We start from the raw sequence: 16659 nt of genomic DNA on the forward strand, positions 1-16659 counted from the left end.
AAAGTGGCACGTGGGACTTCTGGGGTATCCATTTATAGCACCTTCTTAGGTGGCCAGAACAAATATAGATCATTCTTGATCAAAACCAGCGTATATGTTGCAAATTTCTTGTGTTACTTCAATGATTTTTTCCCTCCAAAAGTTATAAATTGATAATTTATTACGAAATTGTAATTGAGTCCTAAAATTTTTACAAAAAGTATAATTTAAGTCATAAAATTTGTCGAATTGGTGCAATCTAGTCATCCCGTTAAACTCCGTCCATTTAAACTAACGAAAACAACCGACGTGACCATTATTTAATAGTTTTTTTTCGTTCACATGGCGATGACGTGACTATAACGTGAAACAAAAGACTAAAACAACTTCGTTTTGGCGTAAATCCTAAATTTTTTAACCAAAATATTAATCGAATATTTTAAATAAAAAAAAAATTTGTTGCATGAAGCGTGAGGTAAGAACATGGCAAGAACACCTGGCTCGTATAAACGAGACTTCGCGCTTTGCTGCTCTGTGCTTCGACAATACCGCTGTCTCCATCCATTTGATTCATCGTCAAACTTGGAACGATCCTTCAACATCGGAACCACCCATTTCCTCTCATCCCATCCTTTTCTTCCTCCTGCAACATCTGAGAGATAGGCTACGGAATCGTCTTCTGCGTAGCCGTAATTTGCAGCCCTGTCCATGTCTCTGCGACATCTGAGAGATGGCCACGGGTCCGAGCTCAAATTTGTTTCTTTGCTGTACTGAGTTCATGGATTTCTTCACTGGTACGCCATGCTTTTTTCATGGAGCTCTCTTCATCGTCTCATCGGTTTTGGGATGTGTTCTGCTGTGCGGATCACCCAATGACTTGTATCTTGTCGGTGGAATTGTTGTAGGCAATGATGCCAAGAGAGGGTCTGGAGATAACAATTTACTCGTCCTATGCTTCGGTGAAATGTTGATCGACTTCGTTCCAACAGTTGGTGAGGTTTCCCTGGCCGATGCACCTGCCTTTGATAAAGCTCCTGGCGGTGCTCCAGCTAATGTGGCTGTTGGCATATCAAAGCTAGGCGGCTCTTCAGCTTTTATCGGAAAGGTGCAGTTTGACATTTCTGCACAAGGTTTAAGTTTCAACTATGCCTTTCGTTAGCAACCACAATAAGTCCGAGTTGATGTTTGAGTATCAGGTTGGTGATGATGAGTTTGGGCGCATGCTGGCTGACATCTTGAAGCAAAACAATGTCGACAATTCCGGAATGCGTTTTGACCAGAATGCAAGAACCGGATTGGCTTTTGTAACACTGAGAGCAGATGGAGAGCGTGAATTCTTGTTTTTCCGTCATCCGAGTGCTGATATGCTTTTCCGTGAATCAGAACTTGACGTAGGCCTTGTTGAGAAGGTACCTCATCTCCTCTTACTTCCTGCTAAATGTAGTGTTTAGACTTGTCCATCATAAAGTGGGTGGGTGGTTACAGGCAGCGATATTTCACTATGGTTCTATTAGTTTGATTGAGGAGCCATGCCGGTCAACTCATATTGCTGCGATGAAAATTGCCAAAAGGTCAGGTAGCCTACTCTCTTATGACCCAAATTTGAGATTGCCCCTATGGCCATCAGCAGAGTTTGCTCGCACAGAGATAATGAGCATATGGGACCAAGCTGATATAATTAAGGTGCACCCTCGATCTTAAATACAGGAAATGTCTCCCTGTTTACAGATTGCTACTTTAGGTATTCAAACGCAACTGATGATGTTTCTCCCCTGTATGGTGCTCGTGTTGATTTACAAAACGGCTGGCAGATAAGTGAAGAAGAAATTACATTCCTGACAGGAGGCGATGATCATAATGATGATAATGTGGTGTTAGAGAAGCTCTTTCATCCTAATCTTAAGCTTCTTTTGGTAACTGAAGGCTCTGAGGGCTGCAGATATTTCACTAAGGCAAGCTTCCAAAATTGCTCGACTGTTCATGTTCTTGCGTTTGTCCCTCAAGTGTATCATTAGAAGCAGAAGCATTGGATTCTCGGTTATTCATTCATTTCTCAACTTTGTTCAGAGACAGAACTAAATATTCTTAGTACGCTACACAAACTTACTCTAATCGTAGGATCTGAATTCAATAGACATTCCAGGTAAAAAAAATTTGGGTAATTTTGAAGCCAGAGGCAGTTGAGACAAAGTCTGTCCATTGTCGGGGGCAGTTATCAGTGCTTCTAGAGGTTGATATGCAGTTTTCTATGTACCGATTGATTCGCATGTTGTTCTTCTCTGGCACTCTAGCTTATTTCGCATCGGTTGTATGGCTCACTGATGAGGAAATTCAATACAATTACCGGTCTGGCAGGACTTCAAAGGCAGAGTGGGTGGTGTCACGGTTAAGCCTGTGGACACAACTGGTGCAGGAGATGCATTTGTAGGTGGATTGCTGTACTGCTTAGCTTCTGACCTCAACCTATACAAGGTAATTGTAGTGCTTACTTCTGAGAGAATAACACTAATTTCTTTGCATGTTGTCTCAAGCAGTATTAAAGCATAAGAACTCTACTGCTGCATCAGGGAATTACACTACTTAAGAAATAGGCTTTCCTGCACGACAAGGTTTAGCTCTACTAGCTTTAACTTCAGCTCAGCCTCTAATTCCCTCATTCTGGTTCTCGAGGCAGGATGAGAAGAGATTGAGAGAAGCTCTATACTTTGCAAATGTCTGTGGTGCCATCACCGTGACGGAAAGAGGAGCGATTCCTGCACTACCGACGAAAGAGGCTGTTCTGGAATTCCAAGCTCAAGGCGCTTCGTGATGGCACGGAGATAAAAGTTGAACTTGCTTATTTTCAAATCTCGTTCCCAGCTTGTGTAATGCAAGTTTTACTCTATGAGGTAAAAGTAAAATCCCACCGGGCATTTCACTTCTCTGATCTCTGGTTTTCCTTTTTCTTTTCCCCTGTGGTTGTAGAATGAAGCGCTTGGCCTTGCCTAATCATATTCGTTAATATCTTTTTCGAAATCAATCATCGTCATATCGAATCTTCTTAGATCCAACTCTTGTGGCTAGTCTAGGTACTTAGCACGAAATCTTCACCCTTAATAGGATGCTGGAAGGGATGAAGAAGACAGTTTACTTTGATATTCTTCTGGCAGATTATCTGCACAAACTTCCAGTTGGGACGCTATTTGCATGAACGACGGCGGGGCAAAGCCCAAGCCACGAATTCAGAAGTTATTATAACAGGGAGAATTCCAATCAATCAGAATTCAGTGGGATAGAATAAACCGGAACATCGGATAACTTGTGCTTGTGATCATGCTTTAAGGGGTGTGTTTCAGCTCCGGCATTCATTCTGTCGTCATTTGAACATGCCAGTTTGTTCCATCAATTCGGTTATGGCAATCTGAGGAGCCGATCCCTAACTAGGGACACATGCCATCCTTTTCATTCCGGCAGAAAGCGAATTAGTCAAACTTCATCGTATCACAACCGAGGCCATGCGCCGCCCAGCTCCTCTAGTCCATCCCTAACCTGCACTTTTTCGTTCGATCACTAGCAAAAGATTGGGGAAGTGAAACTAGGAAGCAAAGACAATCAAAAGATTGGAAAGAGAGTTGTCATCTGCATTGTACATGTATATATATATCCCCCATTGTTCAGCCAGACTTGAATATGGTGGGGATTGTTTGGGCCTTTGAAAACTCAGAAACACTTGTGTAGAGACTAAGGCGAAGACCGATCACGTCAAGAATCAATATTGCATTTGCCATACGAATCAATGATGAGGTTGAGGACCGATTGGATCCTCAGAATCCCTCATGGTACAGACCGGTGTCTGTCGTGCATCGAATTATCTCAGCACCAGTCTCGTCTGCGTGTCAGAACTAAAAGTGATCCGTCCCAGCAATCGCTTTTAGGAACACGCACCAAATAGCATAGCCATTGATTAGCCAGACTGCAAGTTTTCGATAAATTCTCAGCACGCTTAAGCAATAGTAACCCCCTTAGGGTTTCCGCCGCCAGAAGCAACTCTCCCCCCTCCCCCCCTCTCTCTCTCTCTCTCTCTCTCTCTCTCTCTCCCCCACCCAGAGGTGGCCAAATGGACCCGTGGGTCCGGAACCGGCCTGTTGACCGGGCCCACGGTTCCGGGCCGGCTTTAAAAAAAAAAAAAAGGAAAAGAGGCCGGGTAAAAAGAGTAATTGGGCCTTGGAACCGGCGATTCCAAACTCGGAACCCGAACCGGCCCTTCAAGGGCCTGTTCCGATTACACCTTTTTTAGGAACCGGAACCGGCCACCTATACCCCCACCCTTTCAAACCACTTTTGTTCTTTATTTTCTTTTCTCATTTTTCTCCCCTTTTCGAGATTTTCTCTTCCGATTTAGTCTAAATCTAAAAGCTTTTTTTTTTTTTTTCCCATTTTAGAGATATTTATATCCCGATCTACTCTAGATTTGAGATTTCTTGCGTGTATGTTTTCGAGATTTCGTTTTCCTCGATTTCGTTGATGAACAAGTTCAATTTTAAATGAGATAAAAGGAGCTTCGTGAAGGTTTCGCTTTCACAAGTGTCAAATATATGCTCGTTCAACCTTTTTACTTGCTTTTCGACCAAAAAAAAAAAAAAAAACCTTTTTACTTGCCACGAGTGCAGTAATCATCCGGAAAGTTTATTAGATCTAGTATTGGGTTAAAACACGTGTAGAGTCCGGCGGGGCCTCTCTCCACTTGTTGATTAACTTCGCAAGTGAGTCTTGGATCTATCCAATATTTGATCGGGATAAATCTATGGTGGTAATGGATAGTGGATCCTGTGGATCAGAAATCGATGTCTTAAAGGATTAGTTCCAAGAGCGAGATCCGGAAACTAACGAGCAGTCCCTTGAGTGGCCGGAGAGCCCGTGTGGGATAGCATAATTGTTTCAGATTAAGTTCTTGCTTCCGCTCCTTTTTGGTATCAGAGCCATATGCCATTGAAGATAGATTAGTATTGATATTTTAGTGTTTGAAGGTACGTGATGAAGAGAAACTTTCATACATCATGGAAGCTCAACAAGAAGAAAGCATGCTCGCTCCCATACAGCACCGGTCCCCACTTTCTCTTGCATCACCCCCGGAGTTACGAAAATCTATCGCATCTAAAATAGACTATCTCTATGAGGTAGCCTTTTCTCAAGACAACAAAATTTCTGAAACCCATCTTCCTTTAATCAATCCATATTCAGCTTTTGCCAAACCCACTTCTTTTTCTCCAATCCGCTCCATCAAACACCTTATCCGACACACTCCCCGCTCCGTCAAGGAGTATGTTCGATCCTCCAAGTTTGACCAACATCATATTCTAGCTACACAACAAGAACAGTTTGTTACACTCCAAATTCCTCCCGAATTCCCACTCCAGTGGATCCAACAAGGGTTCACCCATCTTCATTTTGGAGCCATCGGACTTGCTCTTTCCTTTCATGGCCGTAAAGGCCTATCCATTGTAGCCAGAATTGCTCTCATGGATACACGGTTCTTAGACTACCAGCATGCCCGTATTGGCACAATCCGGACTACTTTAAATGCTGGGACAGTCTTTGTTACTTTGTTTCCAAATTTCAACATGGCACTAGCGGATCCGGGACTACTGTCGGCCTTGAAAGTTCAAGCGCAAATCACCGGAGCTCCCCGGACTCCTAATTCTTTGGCTGCTACACTCCATTATCGGATGGTTTATAGGGTCCAGAATCATGCCATTGATCTTAACCATCCCACCTCAAATGATGCCCTCATCATCTCAATAGACCATGACCGGACATCCCGTGTTCATGTTCCCAGGCAAATACCCAGAGAACAGCTCATCAAACTTCTCCACGATAGTTGGGTCACCAATTATGAAAAACTTCACGCGAATACAAGGCCGGTTCGGTCAGCTGAACCTCGGTTCATAAAAAAGAAAGATGGTACTGTGACCATCAAGTTTGCAAAAGAAAAGGAGGACTCCTCGTCCCTTTTTCCTTCTTTCCCTATTATTCTCTGTTTCACCCCATGTCCATCCGAAACAGTTAGTATGGAAGACCCGGATCCAAAGAAATTCGTCCGATCTTTTGGTTTCGATGGGCAACCGATTCATGCCTTTAAGGATTCTTCAGGTCATTGCTTTTGGGATCCGGAATGTTCCTGTCCTTCTTGTACTTCTCCTGTTGAAGAAGACGACGGGCCCATTTCAAAAAGAAAGAAAAAGAAGAAAGATCCCTTGTATCAACGGTACCTTGACGGTGATCCCACCATAGGTCCTCTTGGCGAAGACGGCGGAAATTGGCAATACCTTGTTCAGTATGGTGCCCCTCCCGTACTTCAAATTCCTTCTCCATCCTCTTATAAACCATACCCCCCAAAATTTCCACCAACACCGCCTCAGAAACACGTTACCAGTCCCTTTTATAAACCCATCCAAAAATGGATCAAGAAAAATCCAACTTGCTCCATTGATCTCCCAAAACCATACACATGTGTTCCCATCCCCGAACCACTTCCAAGCATCCGTATGTTTCAACCTGGCGATTTCCCTCCACTTCGGCCTAGAGATGAATCTCACTCATCCACTTTAAATTTTCCACCACTCAGAAAATTCTCTGACCCTCGACAACGGTATTATCATGCTTCTAAGATACCCGCACTAACCGAGATTGACCCACATGGGAAAAAGAAAGGTCCAGCTCCAGCTGAAACTGTTCTCAATTGGCAGACAGAGAATGCATTAGCCCAAAACGTGGCTCTTGAGAAAGTTTCCACTCAAGTAGATCGAGTTGATCAAGCTTCCACACACATCCGCAAGATGCTTGCAGATTTTCGGAAGAGTGTCTACATGATGGAAAATCAGCGGCTCCATCACCATTACCTAGAAGACCGGACTCCTCAAATAGAGAAGTAGAGACATTTTAGCACAGAAGTATCCGCTCGAAGAGAAAAGAAGAAGTTTTTTAGAAACTCATTATGAAGCAGACTCTTACTTGGATTTCACGGAGGAAGCCAAGTCTTGGCCGTTACAAGGGGTAGACATGCCTTATATAGGCGAAAACACAAAGGAGTCCTCATAATTGAGGTCTGACAATCACACAACCAACATTGACTTCTGAGGAAGCCATTATTGCTACAAAGCACACATACAAACAAACTCTGCAGCCACTCTTGACTCTTTTTACAAAGTGGAGCGGGTGAGCAGATAAACACACGACTCTTCGGGCTTCTGATATCCGATGAAGCACATGGCCTTGTGCGGTGGAGCAGGTGGTGTCGGATGGAGGAAGTTGATGGATCTGATGGAGCAGGTGGCATTATCGTCTCCTGTCCGGGTCGGGATGATAATTGGCGTCGCTCGAGTCAGAGCTATGCGGTCCATCATAGTCGGAGGGGCCGTCTTTCTGACTTACGTAGGCTCGCAATAATCGCTCTTTTTCATAGTCTGAGATGATCCGGTCTAAGTGCGGATCATGTGGAACGCCCGAGGTGCTTCGGATGAGGAAGGGACGTTAGGCATGACGGCGCATGGTAGTCTGTATGGATCTTGTGACTTTGTCCGCCCCATGGATCAAAGGATCGAGTATATGTGTCCATGGAAGAGCTTGGTTGATTCTTTGTTGTACTCTTGGAGTGCTTCGAATACATGAGGATGGGTCCTGGGTGTATCCCAAGAGTAACTCGGCGAGCCGTAAGGCCATATCTCGGGTGGTATAACCTTATTCTCTTGGCAAAGTATTCATTGGAGTTCTCTGTATTCATAAGGAATATCAAATACGATCCGGAGTACGTTTTGTGAATCTTGAAGACTTGATCTTGGAGTACGAGGCTTGAAGGTGGTAGTGCCCGTTTGCAAAGCATTGGATCTTTTGTCTCCCGAGGGTCCGATGAATGACCGGGGATGATGAAAAAGGACAACGTATTATCGCAAGGTTCGGTCGACCAACTTGTCTTTGAAGAATGAACAAGTGTTTCCATGCTTGAAGGGGTTGGAACCAAGTGAGAATATCAAGGAAGAACTTACTTGGGGATGGTCCCGATAATTTCCAAAAGGGAATCAGACAAAACCTTAATGATTTCGTCTAAAGGGAATTCTATGGCAACTTGGTAGAGGTGAAACATAAACCAAAACATCCATTTTAAATCAGAAGGGAAAGGGATGGTAGAAGACCATCTTAATGGATGTATGAACGGATAATCACAATTGAGACCTGGTTTGAGGAATAATCCACCATAATCTTTAAAGATGACATAATGATAATTCCAAAATAATCTGTGAAAATTATCGGAGAGGGAATTCTGTTTGAGGAGTGGAGGGATATCGGGTGGATCCTGGTGTGATGGCCACCGGTGTTCACGCATATTCTGGGTTTTGAAGGATCCCGAAAACTCTTTTCGAATAAACATGTTTATGGATTCGAAAGGTTCTTTTGGCCTAGAGAAGAAATCAGCCAAAATATTTTTCTTTCCAGAAATGTGTTTTGACCCGAAGGAGTATTTAGAAAACCATTTCGCCCAACGCAAGAGTTGAGGATGAGGAACTTGCTTTTGCTTGAATTTGAGCATCCGAGGGAAAGAAGACATATCCATTTCGACTAAAAAATGATGACCAATGAGATGAAATTCAAATTTTTTGATTCCATTTTTGATTGCAAGAATTTCTTTGAAAGTGGAGTGGTAATGCATTTCTGCTGCTGAAAACTTTCCACTTTTGTATGCACAAATTCTTCGCTTACCTTTAATTTCTTCAAGGAGGATAGTTGCCCGGTGCTTGTTTGGCGGCATCCGTCTGAAGGATTCTGGTTCCAGTGGAAGGGATGCGGAGAGGGGGCAAATTCTGCAGTATTTCTTTTAAGGTTTTAATGGAAGTGGTTTGTTTTTGTGACCAAGGAGGAGGATTCTTTTTCAGCATCTTTTGCAGAGGAGAAAGGATCTGAGAAATTTTTGGGATGAAATCTCTGAGATAATTGACAATTCCTAAAAAGGATTGGATCTGGTGAACCGAGAGGTTTTCATCCGGGAATTTCTGGAGATCTTCCGCAATGTGTGGACCTGGGCAATAGGTTCCATTTTTCAATCGCATGCCGAGAAATTCAATTTCTCGTTGAGCTATGATCATCTTTTTTGTGACAAGATGATGCCATGAGTATGCACAATTTCAGCAAATTCTTTGAAGGAGTTTTGCATGAGAATGTTCATCATGAGAAAACGAGGAGAATGTCATCAATGTAGATCCGGGCATTAGCAAGGATGGGTTGGAAAATTTTGCACATAGCCTTTTGAAATAAGGACGGAGCAGTTTTAAGTCCAAAGGGAAGGACTCTCCATTGGAAGTGCTGGTTAGGGATGCAGAAACCGGTTTTGAATCTGTCTGAGGGATGAATTCATAATTGCCAGAAGCTCGCCTTAAGATCGAATTTGGAATAGATCTTGGCCTGGGCAAGGCTGGAGAACAAAGAGTTCTTATGGGGCAATGGGAATTTGTCATCTTGGATGAACAGATTAAGAGGCTGGTAATTTATAACTAACCGTAGCTTTCCACGATTTTGTTCTGCTCTTTTGTTGACATAGAAGGCCTCACATGCCCAAGGGGAGTCGGAGGGCTCAATGAGTCCTTGAGAAAGAAGTCGAGCACATTCTGCTTATGCTTGAGCAAGGTGATCCGGGTTCATACCCGAATGACTTGCCTTGGTGGGATTGATTTCTCCATTTTTCTTGAAGGGAATTTTGACAAAAAGTCGAATTTTGCCAAAGAGGGTTGGAGCAAATCTGAGCAAACCGCTGGTGAGATTCTGAACAATGAGAAAGGAGAGATTGATAGATGGGATCAAGGATTTCTGGTTGGATGAGAAAGAGTCTCTGGATTTCAACAAACTCCTGGAACTTCTTTTGGAATTTTAACCCCTTAGGGTTTATCTTGAGTTGTGGGAGCTTAGAAAGAATATCCCAACCAATGATGAGATCTTTGTCATGAGATGGACATCCGAGGATTTGGGTGGTGATTTCACAACCGGGGAGAATATGAATGGTGAGAGGTTTACTACGCAGTTTGGTAGTAAAAGTTTCTCCCGAGGTTGCCTGGAAGTATCTGGTATATGGTGTCCAGTATTCTTCTGGAAGGATTTTGGTATCTAGTAGGGATGCAATTGCGCCGGTATCAATGAGGGCAATGACTTGGATGGATTTGGTGTTGTCCGGAAGGTGGAGCTGGATTGGAAAATGTGGGGGATGGAATGTTGAGGAGTGGATTACGAAAGAATCGGCAAGAGGAAAGAAGGAGAGAATATCTCCCGAGGCTGAGTCCGAATCAGAAGAGTAAGTTTCAATGGCACACAAGGTGTCCGGAGACGGCTCTTCTTCAATGGAGAAGATGGATTCAACGTCTTCATCACCGGGAGAGATCCCATTGTTTTGAGAGATCTTCTGAATCATGTAATCGCCCTTTTTTTTTGCTTGGGGGCATTTTTTTGCAAAATGACCTTTCTTGTTGCAAATATAACATCTGTCCGACTTGGGTTTTTTGCGGTGCTTTGCGAAACGACCGCGTGATTTCTTTCTGAGGAATTTCCACTTGCTTCTGCGAGGCTTCGCAAATGAAAACTTCTTGAAATGAACTTTCTTCTTGTGACCCGAGCAAGACGGATCATTACGATCTACGGTGCACTTGATCTTCCATTCGGCCTTTCACGAGTTCTTGTCATACTTGCGGTTTTCTTTTAAGAACGGGTCGAACTGTCTTTTTCTTCCGCATTTTTCTTCATTTTGGTGTGAAGAAGCCATAGGTGTGTTATTTAAGTGTATAACCTATAATCTTGTTCTGATAATTTTTCTTTTTATCTAGAGCTCACTTTGTGTTGAAATTTTCTGGGATTTGTCTTGATTTAAAGTTTTTCTCTTTAAACTGAAATGTTTTTCTTTTGTATTTCGATTGATGGAGCGAATGCGATGTTATTTTGACCCCCCTCCAAAAAAAAAAAAGCAATGGATGAGAACTAACTGTGAAATGTCCTAAAAAAAGCAAAGTTGCAAACCGATTGGGAGAAGAAGCTTTAATTGCTGGCTTTCTAGTGTCGAGCACTCGGTCAAAAACAGAGCATGATAAGCAATTTTGCCTCTTCGTACTGCCTTCGACTAATGCCCTTTTGATTTCGCTTAAAATGGTATGTTTCTCGAAAGTATTTCCTAGGAAGTCATGACAATATTTTTCGATGTTCATTTGAAACCTAAAAATGAATTGGAATTTTTTTTTTGCCGTTTAGTATAGAAAATCGAATTTGATTTTCTCCCGTGCACTTCTTTTAATTATTTTTTATTTTTATTTTTCTTTGTTGTCTTTCTTTTTTTCTTTTCTTTTCTTTTTCTCTTTCCTCCTTTCTCCGTCGCGATCTAGTGGCAATGACCCCTGGGATTTGGCGAGCTCGAGCTCGGCAGGCCGTGTCTGTTGCCGATCACAGGCTGCCGGCCATCCTTGAGGATTGGCGACCGGCGAAGAGAAAAAAAAGGAAAAAAATTACGAAAAAATTTGAAGCGGGCAAATAGAAGAGAAGAGAGAGATTGGTTTCGAAAATGATTCCCTCTTTTCAAAAAGAGAAAATGATTTTTCTTACTTTTGACAATTTATTTCCATCCAAGGAAAATGATTTTTTTTTTTAGATAAAGTGATGAGAATGAAATGATTTTTTTAAAAGAGATTAAAATAGCAGAAAACATTTTTGATGACATATAAACATACAAAGGAAAAATAATCATTTTTCTTAAAAATAATTTCTCGAAACGTATTTTCTTTTAACTTGAAATTTTCCCCTAAACAAATGCACCCTGAAATCTTAAAAGAAGCGAATCACCTCGTCAAGCAATGCGTGCTTCAAGCCAATTGTCCAGGTTGCTTTCTCCAATTAGCACATGCTTTCTCATGTGCGCTGCGCCAACATCTAGGAGGCATGATATTGAATACCAAATCACTTTACAACGCGACACGACACGTCTCAACCGAACTGATTTTCCGATCGTAAAGTCGAAAATTCAGTCGAAAAAAGCACGCCTACTTTTCGCACATCGAGAATGTGAAAAACAATCCGTAAATACTTTTTACTAATCGGTATTTCTCGGATATTATTCTAACTAACTTTACATTTGAATGTTTATCTCTATTTTAATTTGATTTGTTTCTCCAACATTGTGATATCGTATTTGAAAACCACGAATCGGAATCGGTGGATGGTTTCACGGAATTTGCACACTCGATCGATCAATGCGACGGCTCATAGGTTCCATCACTTGAATCGATGGACGCGGTACGATCACAACCGTTAGATCGTGTGGAACTCGGCGCGTTGTGGGGCGCACGTGATCTAAACTGCTGGTTGAGGTTAGAGGGGCGGGGTTGGCATGTCGAACCCGGTCGGAAACGTTGAACCGGTGAGGATCCACCGACTCCGGAATGACCGCGTTGTGCCGCCCGCGGAAGATGAAAGGAGATGAGATCGGAATGACTACGATATTCGCTGCAGATTTCGAATTCTGCGCTTCGAGGCTTGCGGCTGCGGTCGCGATCGGGATCGCGATCGCATGATGCGTGTTTGATCGTCTCGTCATTGGATCGGAGAAGAAAAGAACGTGGTGCGGGCTGCAACGGCAATGGCGACGAATCCTTCTCTTCTGCCCGAGATCGGACCCGATGGCCTCGCCAGGGAAGCTCCCGTCATCGCCTACACCGAAAAGGTTCTCTCCTCTCTCTCGCGCGCGCGCGCTCAATCTCACCGCCTGTTTTCGCTTCTCCCTCTTCGATATTTGGACCGGCAATGGACGCTGATGCGATTGTTCCTTCTCCTTCTCCGTCCTCTTGACAGATAATCGCGGAAGAGCAGCTTCAATTGAAGAAGTAACCCTCTCTCTGTCTCTCTCTAATACTCTTAGTGGATTTGTGGTTGCTTCCGCCTTTCCTTTCGTGCATTGCCGATTCGTATCAGTGATCCCACCCGCTCTTAGGTCATGCATCATTGGCTGGGTTTTTTGGTCATTTGAATCTGGATGATAATGGTGCCATCAATGAAGTAATTGGCGCTCTCAGTAAATGTCCGGTTGAACGCCCGATCCTCGTAAACTAATGCTCTTGAAATCTGACACTACTCGCTCGAGCTGACGTCGATTTGGCTTCTCTTCAGTGTTATGACAGTCGCATCCCAGATCTCATGCTCGTTTGACCTTTTTGTGCTTTAGATACATAGAAGAAAACTACTCTAAGATTCGCGATGTCGAGCGGGAACTGGGGAATCTGTCAATGGAAATGAAGCTCACCGCTGGACCCAAAAAAGCAGGTGAGTGGTTATCATATACACTGGGGCGATCATTTTGCCTTCATGTGTTTCTGTTTTTGTCTTTGCCACCTCTCTGTTTACACTGATGCGTACAGTCGCCTGTTTTTTGTGCATACGTTAAGCGCTTGAACTTCTGAGAAAGAAAATTGAAGCGTCCACAGAGAAAATTCGACTTGCGAAGCTGAAGGAAGAAGAAGCACGCAAGGTTCGTTGCTTTTTAGCTATTATCTCTGATAATGCTTTTGCCACTTCCTGGGCCTTCCTTCGTGATGCTTCTGGGCATCTTTAGTCTCGAAATGCGAATGGAAGAATTGCTTCTAGCATCTCCTAGCCTCGTCGTCCTACAATGTATACTTTTCCCCTACTATGCCCGAAAGATATTCTCAATTCTAAATATGCCACGAATGAATTGGCCCCTATCGTAAGTATCCTTTGGCATTTACAGTATCTACCCCAGTGATAAAAGGCTTATTTTGGCTGGCATGACCATTATAAATGAGGAAGTGAAGAGACAACCATGAAGGATGTCCTGTCTAATGTCACTCTCTTCTCACTTGGGGTGAGAGAATTTTCAATTGTCTTGTCCAATTTCCGCAACTTGTACATGATAGCTGCATAACGCATATATCAGGTATGGGAAGCGGCATCCAAGGCTCTGAAGGACGAGGAAGCAATGAAGCAGAAGCTATGTGATGACTTATCCAATCTGGTACCTATCTCTACTGATCGGTTGCATGTAATGCCATGTTGCATGCAGTTGTCTCAGACACTGTTGTACTTGATAGGTCCAAGAAAGCAGCACCTCTCAGTTTAATAGACTGGAGGAACTGAAGAGACGACTTGAAGCTCTGAACCCAAGCAGGACGTCAGTATCTAGTCCTCAGGTACGCATCTGTCTTTGTCCTTGAGCTTCATGTTTCATCTGATAGATAGAAGCAGAATGTCTCTTAATCTTTACTGTTAGTAAATGTTACGGCTATTTGGATGGATTGCATACTTAGATCAAAAGATAATGCCAGGATGATAGCATACACTAGCAATCATTCATCTCCTATATTGTGAATAGGGAGCTCTTCCTCCTTCCAGCGCTTTCATGCTGTAGATATCTTATCTATGAATGTCATGGTATGAGCAGGCATGATCTGTCCGAAGCTGGTATTCCACATTAATGCTCTGACCTCAGGGATTGTTGCATATGCTTGGTTTTGCGCACTATTTTTGGATGCAAAATAAGGAGGTTGAGTCCCCAAGAATCCGAAGGGAGAGAGCCTGACTTAGCATTAAAGCGTTCTTGTGGCAGTACTCTATCATACATTTGTTGTGATTCAGTCGAACCAGAGACACATCTAGGATTCAACTGGATACATAATTCCTATGGAATTCCTTCGGTATTTATCCATAGATATAGGCACTTGCATAATATCAATGCATAGCATGTAATTAAAGGCTTTGTTTCCGGAGGTATGGGACGGGAAACGTGTGCAGGCTGCTGCTCCGGCTCCCTCAGTTCCTCACGCATCAGGAGCAGGTCAAGCAGTTGACAACTCAACCCACCGAGAAAATAACGGGAACGGGCCGAGCCAACAGCCGTCTGCTGATGGAGAAGAAAGAGGGAGAAAGAAGGTTCAGTTTCATGGAAGAGGGAAGGGAATTGGGGCTGTTCCCAAGGGCAGAGGGCCTCCCGGTCCTGGTTGGACGGGGGCGGGCTTCGATGTGGATGGTAGAACTTGACAAATGCCAGGTTTGACTTTGTTAATTCTTTTTTGTTGCTCAGAAGATTTGGTTGCAACATTTACCATCCGAGCATTCTCAGTTGGTATTGTACCGCCACACTTTTGTATTTCCAGGTGTATGTTCAGTCACTGAGTTAAAACTCTCTTTGATATTTGTTTACTTTTAATAAAATAATTTAGATAACTTTTTATAACTCAAAACTCTTATCCTCTCAGATCAAAGACACCCTACTAATTAAAACTATTTTGCCTCTTTGGATGGATGGGATAATCCAGTAATGAGTGAAAGCTTCGAATGAAAGCAGGCCCTGAAGATTCATGGTGGCCTTTGGGTTTTCTAACTTTTTTTACTCTTATATTCTCGCACTGCTAAAATGGGATTTTGTCTTATTAGTTCCCTATTTTGACAAAGTTTCAATGCAGCCAAAAGAATCACCGATCAATTAGATTTCGCTTAGAATTACATAAATTTAATAAAATAAAATTGCTTTCCTACTTTCCTATTTTACTGCCGTATATAGTTGGGGTGATTGGTCCAGGGTGGGTAGATTTTATACCCGAAACCTTGAACTTACTCTGTTAGAATTATCGGTTCCCAATTTATGAAACATAGAACCTATCATGTTTTCCTTAGAACCGATTCTGAAACTTACTCTATTTTTCCAGTTCGATTTCAAGGTCTATCTTAGGACCTGTATTTTTTTTTTTTTTTTTGGTTCCTTTTTTTTATTTCACTTTCTACAGAAAGATAATATGACAAAAATAGACGGGTTGATGCAATTCTCTTTTCTTTCTCTTTTTGTTATTCTTCTCTCTTTTATTCTACACCCACTTTATCGTTCCCAGATTTATGCTTTATTAAGTTTCAGAGCCAAAACGCTAAAATTATCAACATATATCCAGCTAGATCAGTATATTCAGAGACTAAGTTGTACTCAAACATTGGCCGCTCTTAATCATTTCCAGATTGCCTGTGGCCTCTCCATCACCATTAAACTCAATCCTCCGCAATAGCAACAATCAGGAAATAGACAGAAAATAGATTGAAGAAACAGACCGACACAAACAAGGAATCGACTCGAATCCGTTTACACACCATTGACCGACATCCATTACCACCGATACAAACATCCACGCGATAGAACAAAAATATTTGTGTCACGAGACTCACCTTGTTTTCCAACGGAGAATCGGTAGGCTAGGCACGTTGACGGTAAAGATGGGCCACAATTTGGAGTCGGTGAGCCGCAAAAGAAAGAGAGGCGGAGCTAGGATCGCCGTGGACATATATATATATATATATATATATATATATATAGAGAGAGAGAGAGAGAGAGGGAGGAGGAGGAGGACTGCGCCAGTTCGCCGTGCGTGCAAAGAGGAAAGGAGTATCAAAAAGAGAAACAGAGAAGACTCGCAGAGGTTGAGGTTAAAATGTAAATAAAAAAAAAATATAAACTAGGGTTTGTTTTAGCTTTATGAACCGATCCTAAAACAGGTTTTTCAAAATCGGTCCGCTCGGTCCGATTCTCGAGTGAGTATTCACTTGGAATTGGAAACCAGACCGATTCCCACCTATTTTCGAAATCGAGAACCAGACCTGTTTTCGGGGCTCCACTCTAGTATCCAGGTA

The 16659-nt window shown here is 42.8% G+C and overlaps 2 protein-coding genes across 2 annotated transcripts; both read left to right on the forward strand.

Annotated features, from left to right (window-relative positions):
• The first annotated feature begins 442 nt into the window (after positions 1 to 442).
• On the forward strand, positions 443 to 2905 carry LOC115743412 (probable fructokinase-7). The gene is given in 7 exon segments (XM_030678179.2): positions 443 to 773; positions 885 to 1084; positions 1176 to 1388; positions 1465 to 1662; positions 1791 to 1931; positions 2335 to 2451; positions 2654 to 2905. Coding segments are annotated over 7 exon segments (1335 nt in total). The 3' UTR covers positions 2789 to 2905.
• Positions 2906 to 12359: 9454 nt separating this feature from the next.
• Positions 12360 to 15186, forward strand: LOC115742608. The gene is made up of 7 exons (XM_030677004.2): positions 12360 to 12697; positions 12826 to 12857; positions 13196 to 13293; positions 13416 to 13498; positions 13925 to 14002; positions 14079 to 14177; positions 14779 to 15186. Exons 1-7 carry the CDS (start codon positions 12614 to 12616, stop codon positions 15022 to 15024), a joined length of 720 nt encoding a protein of 239 aa, XP_030532864.1. The 5' UTR covers positions 12360 to 12613; the 3' UTR covers positions 15025 to 15186.
• The last annotated feature ends 1473 nt before the right edge of the window (positions 15187 to 16659 follow it).

This window comes from Rhodamnia argentea, chromosome 7 (genome assembly GCF_020921035.1).
Source record: "Rhodamnia argentea isolate NSW1041297 chromosome 7, ASM2092103v1, whole genome shotgun sequence".
In the NCBI taxonomy this organism is placed as follows: domain Eukaryota; kingdom Viridiplantae; phylum Streptophyta; class Magnoliopsida; order Myrtales; family Myrtaceae; genus Rhodamnia; species Rhodamnia argentea.